Source organism: Dreissena polymorpha, chromosome 10 (genome assembly GCF_020536995.1).
Source record: "Dreissena polymorpha isolate Duluth1 chromosome 10, UMN_Dpol_1.0, whole genome shotgun sequence".
Taxonomy (NCBI): domain Eukaryota; kingdom Metazoa; phylum Mollusca; class Bivalvia; order Myida; family Dreissenidae; genus Dreissena; species Dreissena polymorpha.
The window spans coordinates 89,404,156-89,426,963 of NC_068364.1; the positions used below are offsets into that span (position 1 = coordinate 89,404,156).

At 36.2% G+C, this 22,808-nt stretch overlaps 1 protein-coding gene across 6 annotated transcripts in view; it reads right to left on the minus strand.

The window, feature by feature from the left end:
- Positions 1 to 9,438, minus strand: part of LOC127847767 (uncharacterized) — a 178,162-nt gene extending 168,724 nt beyond the window's left edge. For 3 of the 6 annotated variants that reach the window (XM_052379903.1, XM_052379901.1, XM_052379899.1), the window contains exons 1-4: positions 9,033 to 9,438; positions 8,572 to 8,693; positions 1,407 to 1,806; positions 757 to 880 (exon numbers count right to left, since the gene is read on the minus strand). In XM_052379903.1, coding sequence (XP_052235863.1) covers positions 795 to 880; positions 1,407 to 1,806; positions 8,572 to 8,693; positions 9,033 to 9,099 — 675 coding nt within the window. In that variant the 5' untranslated portion in view covers positions 9,100 to 9,438 and the 3' untranslated portion in view covers positions 757 to 794. Of the gene's footprint in view, positions 1 to 472; positions 903 to 1,406; positions 1,807 to 8,571; positions 8,694 to 9,032 lie in introns of those variants that run through there. The other 3 variants (XM_052379902.1, XM_052379898.1, XM_052379897.1) reach the window with 3 other exon arrangements.
- Between the last annotated feature and the right edge of the window lie 13,370 nt (positions 9,439 to 22,808).

Genomic DNA, 22,808 nt, shown 5'->3' on the forward strand with positions numbered 1-22,808 from the left:
GATTTAATGCATGTGCGTAAAGTGTTGTCCCAGATTAGCCTGTGCAGTCCGCACAGGCTAATCAGGGACGACACTTTCAGCTTCTATGATTGTTTGTTTAAAGAAAGTCTCTTCTAAGCGAAAATCCAGAGCAGGTGTCGTGCCTGATTTACCTGTGTGGACTGCACAGGCTGATCTGAGATTACACTTAACGTACATGCATTAAACCCCCTTTTCACAAAGTGAGGCTGATATACCTTTTTAAACTACTTAAGTCAGTCGTTACTCCTGATACTCATACGACAATGCCTAATCAACCAATCCGAAGGTCCGGTTTTTACACGTATCGTTCTTATAGTTATGCAAAAGGTATTGAAGTACGGACCATCTTAACACATATGAAGTCTTTTATAACTTACTTCAGATTAGGTTATATATATGTTTTAAGTAAGATATGCACATTCGCATGAGACCAAATTGAATATATTTGAAACACAATATGAATACATGTATTTGTATCTTTATCATACAGAATGAACATGTGATATGTCATGGTCGTCGATCATAAAAACGCACCAAATAATGACGTTTACAGAGATCTTTCAAATAGTTATTAATAGATCTTCGCAGTAAATATAATTTACTGAACAGTTCATGTACAAAAACGTATGAACACTTAAAACTATGATAAATATTGGAACTGTCATGAAAATCTCTTTTTAGTCCAGTCCATGAAGAAAACGGCGTGTCGTACTGTCTTCCACTAGCTTATTTCAGGTTCTTGTGCCCCCGGACCCTGCTCGCTATCACGTACACTACCACGGTGAGTACAATACACGACCCGAGAGCAATCCCCACTGCCAGGGCCAGGGCGAGGTCAGTTTCCGGGCTGATGCCATGGCTACCAAGACACGTGCTCACGTCTTAAAATATGAGAACAATATATGTAATAATTTCTTAAAAAAACATTTGGAAATGGAAACTTTAAAACTGCATTTTGATAAAAATGACATCATCATCATCATCATCATCATAATCGTCCTCCTCCTCCTCCTCCTCCTCCTCCTCCTCCTCCTCCTCCTCCTCCTCCTCCTCCTCCTCCTCCTCCTCCTCCTCCTCATCATCATCATCATCATCATCATCATCATCATCATCATCATCATCATCATCATCATCATTATATTCTTAATTATCTTCATAATCATCATTATCACTGTCGTAATCACGACCACAATCATCATCTGATTTTGCTTCTGCTTCGTCATTATCATAGTCATCACCACCACCACAATCACTATTTATACCACAAACACAACCACTACCATCATATCCATCATAATCATCATCATATTTTATACAATCTTCAGCAAGTACGCAAGCTCCATCATAGGCATTCAAACTTTAACTCACATGAGCAAACAACTCACTTTCTGAGGAAATGTCCGTGTGACTGTCTGATCCAAATGCTCTGTAACTCAAATTCATCATCGTCATGGTTACGCCCATCGACAACGGGATGTCTCGCGTGCGGTCGCAGCGGTAGGAACCGTTGAATTGCGCAGCATTCGTTCCGTTCGGGAAAGTTAACGTCAAATTGTGCTTTCCTAAATTGGTAGCGTTCGGGAAATAGGAACTGTCAATAATATAATTCAAAATTACAAGCTGCCATTCGTATGAATTATTTAATGTAGATGAGTTAGCGAAGATGAATGTCAAGTTCCAGTTGTCTAGAAAGTTTATGTTGAGTTGGTTCGTGCCGTCGGGTTTGGAACACATTCCACCATAGGTTGTGCCGTTCTGAGGAATTGTTATGTTGACTGTTTCATTCTGAAAGAAAGATATTGTCATTAAAATAATTACTAGTATTTGAGGTTACACATAGTAGTAGAAATTGTTTTGTATTGAAGGGTTGATCCGCCAGTACATGCATGCTGCTATTATAAAATGGCAATTGCATATTGCTTAATGCCGATTACCGGGGTATACATTGCTTATGGACAACTCTATGTTGTCACATTACAACTTGCATTTGAACTGTGTTCAGTTACAACTTCATATTTTTTCTTGCTTTTAATGTAGAAACAAGTATAAGTAGTAATTGGGGTTTAACGTATACGTATACGTGCTGTTTTGATCATCAAAGAGGCCTTACACCGCGAACTCTAGATGAGACTCTAGATGAGATGGATATGAAACGGGACCTTATCGGCAAATATCTTGTCGTAACTTATTCACGTGACCGGTAGCTATCGATTAGCGTACATCGAAGCGCCGATGTTATACATTTTAATGTACCCACTAACTTCTTTTTCAAAATTATACTTTCATTTCTCGGCCGATTTTGACAAATTATATATCATTAGAAAGCCTACGTCTCGTAATTTTCAGATATATAAATATAATGTTTTTCTTCTGATTTGGGCAGCCCGGCGAGTTATAACTTTAACTTTTGCAAATATCACACTGTTTTAGAATCTAGATTTACGGTTGACATGTTCGTACTTTATACCGATTTGTAGCGTTTATATTTGGAGTTCAGTTTAAAAAATAATATCTTGCTTAGGAGAATATAATTCTGTATATGATAGAAAAAAATGGTTTTAAAAATGAAAGTAAGTAAGGAATAAATTTCTACGAAAGTATCGCGCGGTCCTAACGAAGAGAACTGATGCTACGGTCTTGGCGATTATGCTTTTGTTTAGATACCGGCCATTTAATTTCCTTTGCCATGATTATTATATTTTTTATGAAATAAATTAAATATTTTGTTCACGAAACATATCAATAAAGCTAATTATTAATGAAGCTTAAAAAATTAACGATTTCAGCTCTTGTTTATAACACAGAAAGGGTGTTAATTTTATGACGAGACAGCGTATATAGTGGACCTCTTGATATTTTTCGGCCGGGGTTTTTCAAGAATCTTTAAATAATTTCAATTAATTGATAATTAAAGGTAAATAACCTTTCATATAATTAAACATAATTACCTTTTGATAATAAACAACAAACGATGAATGTTTGACACCCTTTTTATTTGAAGTGTGCAAAGCCGAAAAATATCAAGAGGTGCCACTATATACGGGCGTGTAGAGGTCGCGAAGAATTACGCAAGCAAGGCATTCGTATAGTGGACGACCTCAAGAAGACCCAGAGAAACACATTAAGATCCCTTTGAGAGCATGGCAAGTTTGGATATTTCTATAAAGGGCAGCTGCAAGTGAAAGATCGTTTACCACAGCCAGCCTCGCAGCGCAGAACTGTCACCGGTAGAAGCAAAGCCACACCGCCCCCCCCATCGACGGCGACAGAAATGCACATGATGTGGGTGACACCGTGGGTGATACCGCCGAACATGAAAGTATGGATGGGGATCAAATCACTTCCATGAACGCATAGGGGGATGGTCAGGGCCTATCTGACAACTCTTCCGGCTCGTTAAATGTGTGCTGCTGGAATATTGAAGGCCTATTACCAAACTTAGAGTTCATCGATTTAACTGAGTATTTAAAAACGTTTAAAATATTTTGCTTACTTGAAACATGGTATGAAAATGATGTGAACAGTTTAAATATATTTTCTGATTATGTTATGTATGCAAAAAAGTCATTTCGCCTCCAAAATGTAGGTAGATCTATGTCAGGTTTATATGTGTGCATTCATAACTCTTTTCAAAACTATGTGACACTTATTGATACCCCACACAGGTTTTGCATGTTTTTTAAAGTTTAAAAGTCTATTGTGGCCACCGCAAAAGATGTACTTTTGATATTTTTGTACCTTCCTCCAGACAATTCACCTTCGTATGAAAATGAGCGTTTTACTGGCATTAAATACTTCGAACATGCATTAAGTGAGCTTCCCCTTAATATAAACGAGTATTATTTTGTGCTTCTTGGTGATTTTAACGCAAGAACATCATCTCAGGCAGTTTTCATTACTGATTTATATTGGAAGAATCTGCCAATACTAAGGGAGTACAACGAAATATTAACCAGCTCATTTGGCAAACGAAACTCAATGGACAAAGTCATCAATAGTCAGGCCAAATTTGTATTAATTTTTTGCATTTCTAACCATCTAATTGTCGCTAATGGTAGACTAGGTGAAGATAGTAATTATGGGCACTTTACGTTTGTTAACGCCAATGGCAAAAGTGTCATTGATTATGTCATTATCTCTGAATATTTGTCAAACATGGTTATAAATTTTCGAATCGGCGAGAGAATCGAGTCATGCCGTTTCCCGCTAGAAATCAAATTAAAATGTAATCTAGAACAAAACGATGTTATGCCTACACCTATGAAGATCCGCAAAAATATAACTTTGAACAGAACAATTTGACGCATTTCATAGGTTGTTTGCAAGATAAGTTTACAAACGAGTTCATGTCACGGACACTCGGTTTTATAAATGACAACTCCGTTAATATCAATACTATCGTTAGTCCCATTGTTGGCATTGTTCAACAATGTTCAGCTCTTTGCCTCAAGGAATCAAAATGCAATGTATCCACTCTCAGACCAAAATGGTTTGACAAAGAATGCCGCGATTATAAACGGGTAACTCGTCGGAAACTAATATGAATAACTACCTTCAGGCGAAAAAAGAATTCAAAGATTGTTGTAACCGTAAAAAACAACTTTTTTTATAAGACCAAGATTGATGACTTATGTTCAAATCTAAATAACCCCAAATTCTTTTGAAAGAAACTTAAGAACCTGTCCGAAACAAATAATACCGAAAATGTAATTAGCACAGACGACTGGAAATTGCATTTTGAAGCACTATTTACGGCGAATGCGAACAATGACAATTGACCGCCTGACCTAAACATAACCGATAACTTGTCTGAAGTGGAAGAAGAACTTTTCAATAATGAAATTACCGATGAAGAAATTTTATTAAGTATACGAACTGTTAATGAATCCAAGAGCCCCGGTCAAGATGAAATTCCCCCTGCATTCTTTAAATATTCGCATACATTTATTTTACCAATATTAGTGCATTTATTCAACCGAATATTTAATACAGGCTATTTTCCATCGGACTGGAGCTCCGCTATAATAGTGCCAATACATAAAAAGGGTGATATTAACTCTCCGCAAAACTATCGAGGCATATCATTGTTAGATATACTTGGTAAATTATTTACCAGTGTGATTAATAGACGGCTATCGTTCTATGCTAACGCGTTCGCTAAAATACACGAAAGTCAATCCGGATTCCGAGCTGGTTATTCGACAATTGATAACGCCTTTGTACTGCAAACTCTTATTTCCAAAATATTGTCCAAAAAACGTGGAAAGTTTTACGTAGGTTTAATTGATTTTAAAACTGCATTTGACTCAGTAGATCGCAGTATTCTATGGCAGATTTTACAAGAAGCTAACATACAAGGTAAACTTTTAAACATACTAAAGACTATGTATGAAAACGTCAAGTCTCGCGTTCGATGCAGTTACGGGTACACTGACTATATTGATTGCAAAATCGGTCTAAAACAAGGGTGTTTGATCTCACCCCAATTATTTTCCTTTTTCATAAACGAATTAGTACAGGATATATTAAATAACGATGTGAGAGGGATACAAATGTCACCAAATGATGCTGAAATTTTACTGCTTATGTTCGCAGATGATGTTGCTCTTCTAGCTGATACGGTTTTGGGTTAACAGCGCCAACTCGATTGATTGCAACAATTCCGTACGAGAACAGGATTACATGTTAACCCACGAAAACAAATATAGTGGTCTTCAGAAAGGGGGGGGGGGTAAACCAGCTATGAATGAACGCTGGAGTTATGCGGGTACTTTAATTGACGTTGTTCAGTCCTTTACCTACGTTGGTGTCTGCTTCTTTTCTTCTCTGTCGCTAAGTAAAATGGCAAGCGAAAATGCAATTAAGGGGAAGCGTGCCTTGAATGGCATATTATCGTCATTGTATAAATATGGTCAACTATCTAATTCGGTCTTCTTTAAACTGTTTGACAGTAAAATAAGTCCTGTTTTATTACATGGAAGTGAAATTAGGGTTTTAAAGAAATTCAATGTATCGAATCGATCCACCGACATGCCTGCAAAAGGTACCTTTGTGTTGGTGAAAAAACATCCAATTTCACGAGCCTCGGAGATTGTGGTCTCTACCCTATTGTAATAACTTCACAAATTCTATGCCTAAAATACTGGCTGAAAATAATAAGCATGCCCGACACCAGAAACGTAAAAAATGCTATAATTTCCAATTGAAACACAAACTTAAATCTCTACTTTAATTGGGCTAATGAAATTAAGAACTTTCTTAGCACAAATGGATTTCATTACATTTGGATGAACCAGCATGTCCCAAACCCACAAACATTTATAAATGAATTTAGAGAAAGGGCTAAGTCCCAATACTAACAGTGGTGGAGTTTAGTTAATACATCTCCCAAACTTGAATTATATAAACATATTAAGTCACAATACGAACACGAATCATACTTAGACATCATATGTGCGCGCAAATTTAGGCGCAGTTTTGCCCAACTTCGTTCCAGAATCCTTCCGATAGAAATCGAAACAGGCAGATATCGCGGTTTAACAAGAGAACAGCGACTTTGTTCAATTTGCAATACTGGTGAAATAGAAAACGAATTACATTTCCTATTCAAGTGCCCTGTATTGCAGGATATACGAAAAACATATTAACATATTAGTAAATTGTTCATAAACCCAAATATACATAACTTGTTTATAATGCTGTCAAGCAAAATGAACAGACAATTAAACAAACTGCTTATAACATTGTTAAAGCACTTGAAACGCGAAAATTTTAATGATCTTTAATATAACCTAATTTAGAGGTTTGCCACAGGACTAAGCTATATTTTCAAATGAATGTAAAAGTGTTCTTAAGCTTAAAATGTAGTCTCTTACCGAGAAAGTCCTATATTTCGTTTCGATAGGCTTACTACTCGGTATACAATTTCTGTCAATTTACTGTAGACCCTACCTATACAACCTAATTTCAGCTATTACTACTTGTCAGTATCCTATACTCTGGCGTCTAGATTTTTATAGGTTATATGCAGGGTTTATACAGTTATATATCGTATATATACTCAATGACATTTGTATATGTGTATGTATGCATATAAATGAATATAATTACATACATGTGTGAATGTGTGTGCGTGCGGGCATGCGCGTGTTTCGGATGAAATATTTGAATCTTTTTTGCTCTACTACATGTAATTACTGTATAATGTGTTAGCATGCTGTTGTTAAGCATTGTTAACCACTCGACTATATGTTTAAATACTATGCCAACCATTTGTGCACACACCATTGTCTTGCATGGATTGTAATATATATGTATATGTGTCAGGGGCCGGAGTCCTATATCACAAATAAACAGATTCAGAAAATACGCTGTCTCATATTAAATTAACATCCTTAACATGTTATAACAAGAGCTGAAATCGTTAATTTATTAAACTTCATTAATAGTAAGATTTATTTATATGTTTCGTGAACAATATATTCGATAAAAAATATATTAATCATGGCAACGGAAATGTAATGGTCGGTAACTAAACAAAAGCATAATCGTCAAGACCGTAGCATCAGTTCGGAGCATTATGACCGCGCGCTACTTTCGTACAAATTCATTCCTTATTTACTTTTATTTTTAAACCCTTTTTTTATATCGTATACAGAATTTTATTCTCCTAAGCAAGATGTAGTTTTAAAAACTGAACTTCAAATATAAACGCTACAAATCTGTATAAAGTACGACCATGTTTACCGTAAATATACTGAGTAGATTCTGAAACGGTATGATATTTGCTAAAGTTAAAGTTATAACTCGCCGAGCTGCCCAAATTAGAAGAAAAACATAATATATATATTTATATATCTGAAAACTACGAAACGTAGGCTTTCTAATGATATATAATTTGTCAAAATTGGCCGAGAAATAAAATTAGAAAAAAAGACGTTAGTGGGAACATTAAAATGTATAACCTCGGCGCTTCGATGAACGTTAATCGATATAGCTACTGGTCACGTGACAGAGTTACGACAAGGTTAAACGCGCGGGGGTAAAACATAAAATGCTTATTTTTCGTGTTTAACTCGCTATAAATCCATTAATAAAAACGGAAATATACTTAACGTTATATTTTTTGAGGAATTAATAAGCAACAAGCTAACGCATAAACCAATAAAATCGGATGATAAGTTTTTGCATACAATTGAATTTACTACAGTAAGGGTAAAACAGTCGTTTCAACTCCTGTCAATGTACGCTCCGTGCTAACACTAAATGCAAATTGCTAAAGAAACGGTTTGTTCCCATGCGGTTTATCTTATTAACAGACCAATAAATTTATTTTACATTAAATTTGTTAAAACAACAATCGACTCTTCAAAATCCTTTAACACGTATATTGATATCCCTACAATGTATGCAATTCGTGCTTATTTTTTTTTGAAAATAGAGAGACGACTTGCAATTTATATAACTGATATTTCCGTATATATACTGTATGGTGTCACTTTGTCTATGTGTATTTTAATTTACGACATTTCATCAACGCACTGTGCCTACCTTAGTATCTGTGACATACGGAATGGCGAGGCGTATACCCGCCGTCATGACAACACACGTCACTTTGCCATCGGTTACCGTGTAGTTGTTGGTCGGCGGTGCCTGTGGGACTACATTGCCACCTATTGGTACATGAAAGTGCATTTTTACATTATTTTAAAATGATATTGCTTAAGATTAATTCAGTCTTATTAATTATTTACTTTGTTTCCAATAATTATACTTAAGGCAATCTATGTATTTAGACAAAGTTATCACCGCAAGTATGTACATGCATTCTAACAAAGGTTTTATAATGTTAGCGAGCAGACGCGTCTGCTGTCGGTCAAACAATCACTACATCGTTGCAATAAAACGTATACACCATTGTTCCATTTCGTTTGTAACTTCAAACCTCGTCTCATTATAGCGAAAACAACAGCACTATATTGCGAAAAATATACTAATACTTTTAAACTTACAATTTAAGGCTGAAAGTTCACAGAGAACTATGGTTAAAGTCCACCAAACGGATTTCCGTAGGTCCATTGTTGTAACTAAAAATGCAGATTAATAGAAATCCCACATGTAAATTTTTAAAAAGATGTTTTTCACAAGTCGCCTTCAGCTCATGTTGAATATTTGACGGCAGCGTTACACAGGCAATCGAACAGTAACATACGCGTACAACGGCAAGTCACACATATAGTCCACTAATCACATATGACAACATATCGTGTACATGGGCCCAATCTGTGATTGCTAGATACCTTTACATGTACATCTGTGCTACACATGTATAATGTCCATTTAAACCAATTTAATTTAAATTGTTTTATCGCAGTTTGAGCTATCAGACCTCGCGTGTTTGACTTCCCTATCTCTCATAAGGCCGTTCCAAAGCGCTTATTTTGATTTAAAACGTTATCTCCCCCTCTAACCTTGATAAATTTTACGTTCTAGGTCATCGGAGCTTAAATTTACTTGTTCACAGAATTTTGCATTAAAAAACCCATTGCATTTTCACATTGCAAACTTATATTTGATAGTTTATATGGTTTATGCTGAAATGATGCATCAATGCTGGTGGATTTCTTCAATATTTTAACAAATAAATAGCTTAAGAGATAATATATCATTTGATAGACTTTATATTTCCTAGACCCTAGTATTATCATTGTGGCAAAAAGGTATTGAATCTTGAAACTGACATCTCAATCCGTAAATTACTACTAGCAAGGAGTAAAAAACATCCAGTAGAAATATAAAAATATATACAAACACTCATAATCATCGTAAGTTGTTGTACATTTGTATAATAAAATAATTGATAACACTCAAATTAAACACACTGGAGCAACATATTCATGCAACATAAAGACATATTTTAATGTATTTAACTTTAATTGTTCATTTAAGATACCAGTAATGTAAAAATGTGCGTATAGATAGGAATATGCTAGTAGCATGGATGTCAGTAACATCATCACTAATACACAAATGGAAAAGAGAAAATAACTCGCAGCCTACAAAGAAAAAAGGTCACGTGATTCCAATTCTGGAAACTGCAATTCTTAAGACGGGGAAGCGGACAACGACAACGAGCGAGGTCATGGTGGTATTGTTATGCGCGGGGGGGGGGGGGGGGGGTGGGGGGGTGGGGGGGGGTGGTTAGAGGGTTAGGGTAAGGGTTACGGTTTGTAATTGTCCTCTTCCCCTTAAGACGTCGGTTTCAACCAATTGTAAAAAGAAATCAAAATTTGCATTGAATCTACGCGAGAAATCATTACAGCATTCTATCAAACAGCTAAAGGAAGGATTTTACATAAGAAAACTCTGGGTGTTGGTTAAACTTGTGCTTTTCATTCCCACTAGTCCTTAAATTGCTACTTCCTGTACAAAGCGGACTACTTTTTTGGCTCATTGCTTTCTGTTTAAGGTCAAATGCAGTTAAGACATGTAGGCGATTTAACTCGTTATTATAAATACATCAAAGTCTCCTTTCATGTGTTCTTTAATTGCAATATATACATTCTTGGACTGAATACATTTCAAATCATTTTATCGAATAAGAATGATATCCGTAATTAATCCCAAAGAGCGTTTCTATTGGTTTGTTTACCTGAATGCTCCTTGATTGTTAGTTAAAAGTCCGCACTAAACTCTTTACATGTTCAATAACATGGCCTTATGCTTATACGCGTATTTTCCGTATCCGGGGTAAATTATAGTATACGTAAGAGTTTTCGGGGTTTATTAAAGATGTACCTGAGCCGACAACGGCCTATTGGGACAACCATTATGTATTATTGTCGACTCAGATATTACTTAATAGTACCCCGGCACTATACAGTATACTTAAAAATATCCGGGATACGGAAACTATACTTAAAAGTACCCCGGAGTATTGCGGGTGTCTTTAAGCGCATTTTCGGTACTCGGGTAAAATTGTTGTATACGTAAGAGTTATAAAAATGATTTTCAGTTATTAAAATACTATGTACATGCATAGAATGATTAGTGTCTAAGTGTACTTTAATGAATCTTACGTGTACAAGAAACGTTTAAAAGGCGAATATTATCGTGAAATTGTTATAGTATCGTTTTATAGTTTTATTAATAATTCTTTGGTTTGGCAAACTATTACCGTTTATTAGTCAACAACTGTACCTCACCACTTTACATATGCGTATGATTATGGAATCTATTTGTGATGTTCCGCTTGAACAACAATCTTAAATTCGATGCAAAAGTCGTGAATACAGATAAAAAATCTGTAGCATCCTTACTTAAATTTTAATCAGCATGCCAAATATTGCACACTGTAAAACTAAATAAATGCTTTATTAAAATAAAAATTCTAGTTTCATCAAAAAGTGTTCAACATCAAACGACCGAGAACTATAGCGATTGACAATGTTATGCTAAACGTTCACAAAGTATACATGCAGGATTGGTCTTCTATGATATTGTTTTATAATGGTACGAACACATCTTCCGTAATGTGAAAAAACTCGTGGGATTACTTTTTACTCCATGGAAGAAAATGTAAACGTCCTGCCTTGCCAACATGTTTTGTATTACAAGTCTCGCTTTTATGAGTTGTTAATCAGCACACATCACAAGCACTTCCTTTGTTAGTTACATTGTCATTATTTTATTTTGGGGCCGTGATCTGTGAAAACGGGGTTTAATGCATGTGCGTGAAGTTCCGTCCCACATTTGTCTGTACAGGACAACACTTACCGCCTAAACTGTTCTTTTGCTAAGAAGAGACTTTCTTTAAACGTAAAATACATAAAATCGGAAAGTGTCAAATGCATTACACCTCCTTTTCACAGAGCGCGGCTCATTTTTATTAAAACAGGACACGGACTCCCCCGCTGAATTTCATAGGATTCAGTAACGAGTGGTGTGTTTCTGATAATATGAGCCCCGTTCTGAAAAAAACTAGGCATAATGCATGTGCGTAAAGTGTCGTCCCAGATCAGCCTGTGCAGTCCGCACAGGCTTATCAGGGACGACACTTTCCTATTTAATGGTATTTTTTGTTTAAAGGAAGTCCCTTTTTACCAAAAAATCTAGTTGAAGCGGAAAATGTCGTCCCTGATTAGCCTGTGGGGACTGCACAGGCTAATATAGGACGACACTTTACGCACATGCACTATGCCAACTTTCTCAGAACAAGACACATGTGAAAATTGGCAAGAACATATGTTTTTCTTTTGACACATTGAGCTTAGTTCAAACAAGCGTACTCGATTGTATTAACAGCAAATGTTCCTTGGCTCATTACTTTCAGTTTAAGGTCAAATGCAGTTAAGACATGTAGGCGATTTAACTCGTTATCATATATACATCAAAGTCTCCTTTCATGTGTTCTTTAATTGCAATATATACATTCTTGGACTGAATCATTTTATCGAAAAAGAATGTGTGTTAACTTTAGTGTCCCAGTACTAGTAGCAAATAATGTCCCTTCGTGTGTAAACGTTAGTGTTTCAGCATAAACAGCAAATATCACTTCGTGTGTAGACGTTAGTGTCTCAGCATTACCATAAAATGTCCGTTCGTGTGTAGACGTTAGTGTCCCAGCATTAACAGCAAATGTCTCTTCGTGTGTAGACGTTAGTATTCCAAATCGAAACACGACCCTCGCTATAACCATCGTCGTACAGCTTGCATACCTTGTCCAGAGTCGAAAATGTAAACGTTGCGCACTGATCAAGTCGTAGACACTTATCCGCACACATTGCACGTGACATTACGGTAGGCGTTGCTAAGGGCACCATGGCAACGTCCACAGCCATGTCGCGTGATTCTAGAACGAAGTACCCTTTCAACTGCTCGCAAGAAGTTGATTCTGAAACTATTTTATGTGAAACTTCATTTTAGCAAAACAGATAGTACAAACCTATGGATATTAAGCACTCAAGTGATCTAGTTGATAATTATATAAGAGTAACACACATAGTGAGTTAGTTTTATATGTTTCTTTCAACATGTTTCGCATTATTTTTAAAGTCGGGCAATGTAGTGCGATTCAGAGAAGATTTAATCATCCACACATGTACAGAAACATATAATAACAACCCATGTGGAAACGTGATGACCTTTATAAGTTGTGGCATGGTAAAGATTTTAACATAAAATCGATTTATTTTTCCTGTTTGACGAGCAAATTTCCACCCAATGAAATAACTAACAACACCAAACAAATGCTTTGAACAAGCACAATTTCTCCGATGCACAAAAACATTGACTTCTTGTCGAACGAATAGATATTTTGGTGTTTTTCCGAAAGAGATGGAGCAAATGCCAAGGCGGTGGTACTAATGGCAGGAGGTGGCGCCAATGTACTTTTTTAGCCATTTTTAATTTTCGATACCGAAAATACACATTTTGTTTCGTATTCCAGGTGGATTGTTCGATTGTTTTCTTAATTCGGTCATAATGAAATATAATTAAAATAGTAAAGTCTATATAATTATGAAGAAACATGTGTTGCAAAGAGATTTTTAAATATATGTGATTGAATATGCCACAATATTGGAAAGAAGCTTGAGGATTATTGTCAAAAAGGTAACGATTAAAGCCGGAGCTATCCTAATTTGTTGCAGATATTAGTAGGAGCGAATGGCATATGGTAGCCTATTTAAGATTCGTTGACCCTTGCCTTTCAGTAAATAAAGCAAATTTAATAGAGGACTAAACTCGTTTCAAGAAGAATTACCGGTAATATCTTTTTATTACTTCGTGAATTTAGATTTTTTTAACAAAACATTTGTAGTATAGAACATATTTTGAGAATGTTGAGAATTTAATCATTGGTTTTATTGAATATTACATATTTTGGATTTATATCGAACAACATGTTTCTTTTTCAGGTTATTGACTTCTTAATTTAGTGGGCTACTTATATATTCATATATTTACATCTTGTTTTTTTTTCTAGAATGTTTATATTTTCTGTAAAGATTTGGGTTTAAGTATTTGCGTTCAAAAATAAAAAGAAATATGAAATGGGAACAGTATCTATCAAATGTAAGTCGTGTGATTATTCATATATCGTGCATTGGCGCCACCTCATGTCCTTAGCTCCACCTCTTTGGCATTGGCTCCATCTCGTTTGGAAAACAAACAAAATTACCTAATAGTTCTGCAAGATGTCAATGTATCTGTGCACGCAGCAACTAGTATATGTTAAACGCAATCGTTTGATGTCGTTCGAGAATTAATCGGGTGGAATTTTGCTCGTCACAAAGGCACACTATTTTGATTTGCTTTCAAAAACTCCACCATGTCGCAACATATGAAGATCCGAAAGTTTCCGAAATGGTTGTGTTTGTATGTTTATGTACATTTGTGGATGAATAAATCTTCACTGAATCGCACTTCATTGCCTGATTTTTAAAATATTGCGAAATACGTTGGAAAACATATAAAACCTACTAACCCTGAAGAATTATCCGTGAAATTTCAAAACATCCGGTCCTTAGGGCCACCTCGGAAATTACATTGGCTCATTTATTTATGCATCGTACAAAAAGAGGTGGTGCCCGTGATTAACGGCCGTGCTGGCAATATTGAGCTCGTGTGTTCTTTCATTAGTTATTTAGTGCATTTATGCATAATGTCGTTAGCTTGACATAATTTAGCTAGAGTGTTCTTTCATTGGTTATTAAGTGCATTAATGCATTATGTCGATAGCTTGGCAGCAGTGAGCTCGAGTGTTCTTGCATTAGTTATTTGGTGCATTAATTCATGATGTCGTTAGCTTGACAGTAGTGAGCTCGAGAGTTCTTGCATTAGTTATTTAGTGCATTAATTCATAATGTCGTTAGCTTGACAGAGGTGAGCTCGAGAGTTCTTGCATTAGTTATTTGGTGCATTTATGCATAATGACGTTAGCTTGACAGTTGTGAGCTAGAGTGTTCTTGGATTAGTTATTTAGTGCATTAATGCATAATGTCGTAAGCTTGACAGTTGTGAGCTAGAGTGTTCTTGGATTAGTTATTTGGTGCATTAATTCATAATGTCGTTAGCTTGACAGTTGTGAGCTAGAGTGTTCTTGGATTAGTTATTTTGTGCATTAATGCATAAGGTAATTAGCTTGACAGTAGTGAGCGAGAGTGTTCTTGCATTTGTTATTTAGTGCATTAATGCATAATGTCGATAGCTTGACAGAAGTGAGCTAGAGTGTTCTTGCATTAGTTATTTTGTGCATTAATGCATAATGTAGTTAGCTTGACAGTAGTGAGCTAGAGTGTTCTTGCATTTGTTATTTAGTGCATTAATGCGTTATGTCGATGGCTTGAAAGCAGTGAGCTCAAGTTTTATTGCATTAGTTATTTAGTGCATTCATTCATAATCTCGTTAGCTTGACAGCAGTGAGCTCGAGTGTTCTTGCATTAGTTATTTTGTGCATTAATTCATAATGTAGTTAGCTTGACAGAAGTGAGCTAGAGTGTTCTTGCATTAGTTATTTTGTGCATTAATTCATAATCTCGTTAGCTTGACATAAGTGAGCTAGATTGTTCTTGTATTCGTTATTTTGTGCATTTATTCATAATGTAGTTTGCTTGACAGAGGTGAGCTAGATTGTTCTTGCATTAGTTATTTAGTGCATTAATCTATAATGTAGTTGACTTGAAAGAAGTGAGCTCGAGGGTTCTTGCATTAGTCATTTTGTGCATTAATGCATAATGTCGTTAGCTTGACAGTAGTGAGCTAGAGTGTTCTTGCATTTGTTATTAGTGCATTCATGCATAATGTCGTTAGCTTGAAAGCAGTGAGCTCGAGTGTTCTTGGGTTTGTTATTTAGTGCATTAATTTATAATGTAGTTAGCTAGACAATAGTCAGCTCGAGTGTTCTTGCATAAGTTATTTTGTGCATTAATGCATAATGTCGATAGCTTGACAGCAGTGAGCTAGAGCGCTCTTGCATGAGTTATTTAGTGTATTAATGCATAATGTCGATAGCTTGACAGCAGTGAGCTCGAGTGTTCTTGCTTTAGTTATTTAGTGCATAAATGCATAACGTCCTTAGCTTGACAGTAGTGAGCTCGAGTGTTTTTGCATTAATAATTGAGTGCAATAATGCATAATGTCGATAGCTTGACAGCAGTGAGCTCAAGTGTTCTTGCATAAGTTATTTATTGCATTATTGTATAATCTCGTTAGCTTGACAGTAGTGAGCTCGAGTGTTCTTGTATTAGTTATTTAGTGCATTAATGCATAATGTCGATAGCTTGACAGCAGTGAGCTAGAGTGTTCTTGCATGAGTTATTTAGTGCATTAATGCATAATGTCGATAACTTGACAGCAGTGAGCTCGAGTGTTCTTGCTTTAGTTATTTAGTGCATTCATGCATAACGTCCTAAGCTTGACAGTAGTGAGCTCAAGTGGTATTGCATTAGTTATTTAGTGCATTCATGCATAATGTCGTTGGCTTGACAGCAGTGAGCTAGATTGTTCTTGCATGAGTTATTGTGTGCATAAATGCAGAATGTGGATAGCTTGACATTACTGAGCTCGAGTGTTCTTGCAATAGTTAATTAGTGCATTAATGCATAACGTCCTTAGCTTGACAGTAGTGAGCTCGAGTGTTCTTTTTATATTAGTTATTTAGTGCATTGATGCATAATGTCTGTAGCTTGACAGTTTATAAATGAATATGTGAGCTAATGTGAGTAAGCAATCAAGTAACACTACGTAAATAAAGTGTGTCTCTTTTTTTTAAACAAAGCTTTGTTCAATGGATTTAAAATATAACCAATTAATAAAAATAATTTAACATGTTACAGGAATGCATCTTATGAGTCTAAATTCTTACCCGGTGTGGAATGATACGATGAGGGCGATTCTCCAGAGTGACACTCATCTACAGCATTCATGACGTCACCATTTGCAATCTTATAGTCATACATCACGCAGCATATTGCTTGACCAGCAAACGCTTGGCTAGACGTCCCGTTCAACCTTCCGCCAATGCGCAGTGTTCCTGGCAAACCAAGGCGTGGATTGGTTCCAATGCCCGAAAGCTTCACAAGACCCAGATCAGATTGGGATTTCATGAGCTTCAGCTCAGGTTTGCTTTCGTCGTACGCGAGAGCAAGATTAACCCATTCATTGCCTCCCATATCTTGCACTGAAACAATTTGCCCAAGTGAGTCACCTGTTACACTTATCACATCGACAATAACGTGCGTGGAGTTGCACCAAAGTACAATGTCCCGGATTACCCTTTGGCTTACGATGGGGCCCGTATCTTGCTGATAGTAGAAAACGGTTCCACCGGTAGTGCTGCAGGCTTTTACAGTCAGAACGAATGCGAAATCTCCCAAAGTACTTGCAGAACCTGACACGACTCTTAAATCGACGTAGGAACGTCTGTCTCCAACAAACTTGATGGCCTGGTACCCCAGATGTTGATTCAAGTCGCCAATTTCTTTTCTGCATCCGACTTTCCCTCCTTCGGCCGTTTGTTTTATGATGTCATAGGCAGGGTCAGCAAGAGCAAGTGGCCATGTCATAATAGGTGTTGTGTAGCCGAGAGCAAATACCCACGAAGTAACTGGTATAAATGTGGTTTAATAATAATAATAAAAATAATAATTATAACAAATCAAAATAATAATAATAATAATAATTTTTATAATAATAATAATAATAATAATAATAATAATAATAATATGTGTTTTATATATAGAAGGCGCGCGCAATTGAGAGCTCTCTGGAGATAATGAAGTTGGCCTGATCACCCAGCTGCGATTTATCCCGTGTTGATGGTTGCTTCTGCTAGACATCGTATGTGCACCATACTATGTATCTACCCGTACTTAGACGAGACCTTGTATGTTTCAGAGTTCAAAGGTACCCGACGATGATGTCTTGTGTCCATTTTGTGTGTCGGGAAAGACTCGAGAATTCAAGAAAGTCGGAGACCTGCGACACCATGTTAAGACCAAACATCCCATAGAAATGGAGCATGCTCCAAGAGGTCTTTTCTTCACGAAGACGTGTTTTTATTTCTCAATTAATCCACTGGAATATTCTAAACTGCATGACGTGGACAAGGAAATGTCACCAGAAGTCTAGTATGCCAGATATCGCATGACTAAATGGTCGACGGGTAGAAGCCCCGGAATCGAGGAGAGGACTGGCACGTGGGAGGAAGCCCTAAACAAACCTCCCCCACGTCAACTCCTCAACAAACCTCCCCCACGTCAACTCCTCAACAAATCTCCCCCACGTCAACTCCTCAACAAACCTCCCCCACATCATCTTAAACGAAAAACCCCGGACTCGTTGTTCCTTTTGGCTATTGTCATAACTCTCGACTCCATCAAAAAAGTTCGCAGAATCTGTTTCGGATGTGTTCAAAATCCGTCTTTACAGGCATATCTGCATGGACCGCCGTGCCATGGAGACTCTTAAGAGGCGCGAAACCCTTGTTAAGGACGCCATCGAACCCGTCGGCCGGTGGTCAACTTTTCATGACAGTTCCCTTGTGTTAGAGGAAGTTGCCTCACTCCTTGGCATAAGATCGTCATACATACATACTATCAGAAAGAAGGATAACATAATCTCCAAGCCTTTCTGCATGGCTGATGATGACGATGCAAGATCCCTCCGGTCACCGTCTCCAATTTCTATTTACGCTGAGGAAATCACCGACACAACATCATCTTCATCCACTATCAACAAGCCACTTACAACTCGACTTTCAACACCAGTACAAGAACCTGCAAGAGCAGCTACCCCCGCTACACCATTATTCGACGAACTTCCTGCACCCGACCCATTATCCCCGCTTCCTTCTGGCACTTCTACTCTTCAAGTTATTCCTCCAGCAACACCAAACTACGCTCCACCTTCACCCTTTCAAGATGATCACTAAACACCTGTTCCGGCTTCTCCTCTTCAATCCAACACACGCCAAGATCTTCCTCCAGCAACACCCACTCCACTAGCCCAAGATGAGTTATATACAATTGCCACTTCCACTCCAGCTGCCAACATGTACAAACCTACTCCATCTGCAAAACTGCTTAGATTCAAAGCTCGATCCATGCTCGTTGATGGAAACATGCCACTCTTCCCTTCTGCCAAGCGAGACTGGGCAACAGTTGAAGAAGAGTCCATACTTCTTCTTCCCAATCTTTTGTGGCCCCCCAAGAATTGGCGAAGACTCACCCCTGATCAGCGTCTTCTGGCTGTGGAATTCGCCAGCATGTCCCTTACACAGACTGAAAACGATTCTTTACTCCTTCTTCCAGAGCGATCGTTCTTGATACACAACTTCCACTTTCTTGTGCTCACCGGCTCTGCAGTCTTTCCCATGGATAATAAGGCAAAGGCCCGACTCTACACTTATCAATCTCTCCTGGACATCGCGAATGGAAAGGACCAGTCCCCGTTTGCTAATCAGACAGATCTTCTGAAGGCTCTAACTCCTCTCTTCAAGAAGTCTTCAACGCTCCTGGAAAAAATCAGTCACATTCCTGTTAGAATGTAAATATTATTTTAAAGTGAAAATTTTCAAAATGGACTGTGTTTGTCAAGATAATTTGCAAACCGAATATAAGTGTGTACGCATCAACATGATAATTCTTGTTGATTTGACGGACGGACGGACCGACATAAAGTGTAATGTTGTGAAGATTTGTTCATGAATTATGGACATAATATCTTGCGTGAACATTTACTGTGGAAATATTCATACTATGAAGTTGCATAAAATTGAAGTATGTGCCATGGACGTTAATGGTAAAACATGTGTACTTTAAACATAATTATTTTATGTGTGTGCTATTGAATTGTGTTTCATGGACTTTGTGAATAATAAGTAAACCGTGTTTCATGGACTCTCATGAATGATTATGTGCCATGAACTTTAAAGACAATAATTTAAACATGAACTTTTTATGTGTTTTATTGAATTGTGTTTCGTGGACTTGTGTGCCTACCACATGGGCATCAACATTAACCTCTGAACAGTGTTTCAATGTCATTTTAATTTTAAATAATGAACATTATAGTCTTGAAAAGTGCTATTCTTACCTGGAAACTGTGAAAGAATAGCCGCATGTTGAAACCTGAACTGAAGTAAGAATGATATTAATGTTATTATAATAAATAACATGTTTTGTTGATAAACTATGCAATTCTTATTGTGTGATGTATTTTCTGATTGATGTTATTGTTCAAACTTCAGGAGAAGTTTATTTCTTTAAGGTAGGGGAAATGAAAAGCCCTGGAGTATTAATAAATTTGTTTATTATCTGTTATTTCATAATGTAAACAAACTGCTATTGTTTATATTATCATATACTCAACCATTACACTTTCCCATACACAAAATTATGGTTGAAGTGTTTAATTGTTATATAAACTAATAGAGTAATCATTTAAATATGTTTTTTCTAATGATTATAAACAGAACTTGAATTCCAAAACTTACTGTCAATGTCCGAACCTTAAGGAGGCAAGTCCAACCGTCATCTTGCAATGATTCTATTGGTTATATTCATTTCTAAGTGACTTAACATTGTATGATTATAATAATACGACTATAAGTTACTTTACGACACTATTTATAGTCATTAAATGTTCATATATGTTGTTATTTGTGTAAAATTCGCCATTCCTAAAAAGTACTTTTCAGCTGTTGAAGTATTTCGGATATATTGTACCGTGATATTTTTTTTTCTGTCATAACTGCATTTTTGTTTAGGTCAGAGAGAAGTATATTTGTTTATTGTTAGATGTAGAATCTTTTGCTCATCTTTATTTGCTCCTAAAATGTTCTTTTGTAAGTTAAAATATATATTATTGTTGAATGTTTTGCTGCTAGAGAACTTTGCTTAGGATTTAGGATTCCTAAATGCATTTGATTGGTTGTCGCAATCCTAAGTCGTTTTGATTGGCTTAGCCAAATTCCTCAGACATTAGTGCGCAGAATCACGCAGAATCCTAAATCCTAAGTTGCTGAGCGGCAGGTATTAATAGCGCGGATAAACAACATTTGGTATCTTTTTTATGATCACAAAAGCTTTCGTTCATTACGGCATAAAATCAGATCTTTATTAATTATTTAGATCTTATTGTCAGATCTTCTCCATTCTGAGAATGGTAAGCTATTTTACAAGTTTAAACTAACTGTACATCTTTGGTTACAGTATTCAGTACATTAAAATGATTCATCCTATGTCTTATGAACTCCAGAGAGCTCAAGAATTTATCTGCGCTATACGAAAATACTTGTTATAAGATCTGTGTTTAAAGTCTACATTGAAGTGCCTTTTGAAACATGTCGACTTTATAATGCGATAATATTAGTAACTTTTAGTATCTGCAAATAAAACATGTTGAAAACATGAACCGCAGTTGTTTTAAAGCCATCCTGACAAGAGCGGCTAAACTATAGGCTGTGTACAACTAAATGGTAGCGGTACATTACAATGTAGAGCCAAATATCAGTTACATAAAATATGTATCCATGGTTTAAAAACGGTGAAAATAAAACTTTGATATAGAAAATATTTTTGGGTAAGGTAGATTGTCGATTTTTTTCACAAGTTAGCCAATAAATATTTTTTTTTACATAAAATGTGAATACATAATTGACAATATATCGAGAGCAAATATGTGTGCTACAACGGTATATTACTTTGTAAAATCGTTGTGAATATCAAAGAAGATCCATATTCACCATAATGATTTTGCTTATTGTGACGTCAACGGAAGTACCGTTTGTCTAAACGTCGCTAAAACGCCTCATTTTCTGTCTAAAAAGCCATATTAGACGTACAGCGAATATTACATCTTAAAAGGAAAACAATTCAGATAGTTCGATGAGACTAAATGCTATAGTTACGATTCTGCATCCAGAGTTTCGCCCCCACCTCCTTAAGATGTCGGCAATCACGTCAAAGCTGTAAAAAAATGTGAACATTCGGTGCGTATAATGCCATAAACCCATGCGAAAGACGTCGAACCTAGGACATTTGCAACAAAGTTTGATGAGGTCCGGTATTATTTCAAAAACTGCGGTCCTCATTTTCGAAAAAAATCACTTTGGTTGGAAACGAAAATGAAACTTTGAGTTAAATTTCTTTTAACTGTAATTGCTTTATTTTACTTCGATACTGAGTAGATGGATCTCAGATAAAATAGAATGGTGTTTTAACAACAAGCGGACTGAAACGTTGTGAAACGCGATAAAATTGTAATTTTATTTTATTTTCGTCACTGGTAGTGATTTTGTTCACCAGGGAAACATCAACATAATTTCAAAGAAAATATGGCTCGTATGGATATTCAGGAGCCGTGAGCCGTGTAAGCCTTTCTGAGACGAGTCGGATATATTCAAGTACACTATGACATTAATATAGAATTCTATTTATCAAACAATAATTATTTTAAAATGTTTGGTGAGACAGTCAAAACATAACCTTTTAATTTATAAAAGAAATAGCCGAAACATATTAAAATAACTAAATAGAACCTTGCGAAGTAATATCAAAATCATTTGTGATCTTTCGCCACGCAAAATATTCCTCAACTCAAAGAAAAAGCAAAGTGACAACACAAAAATTGCTATAAATCTCGATTCAAATGTATTAAGCATTCTAAGTTATACACTTTCAACTAGACCACAGAAAGATTTGTTCAAACTTCAATTATTGTTTAAATATAGCAAAATACCAAATTAAAGAGGTCTTCCTTTGGGGGGAACATGTTTATGTATGAAC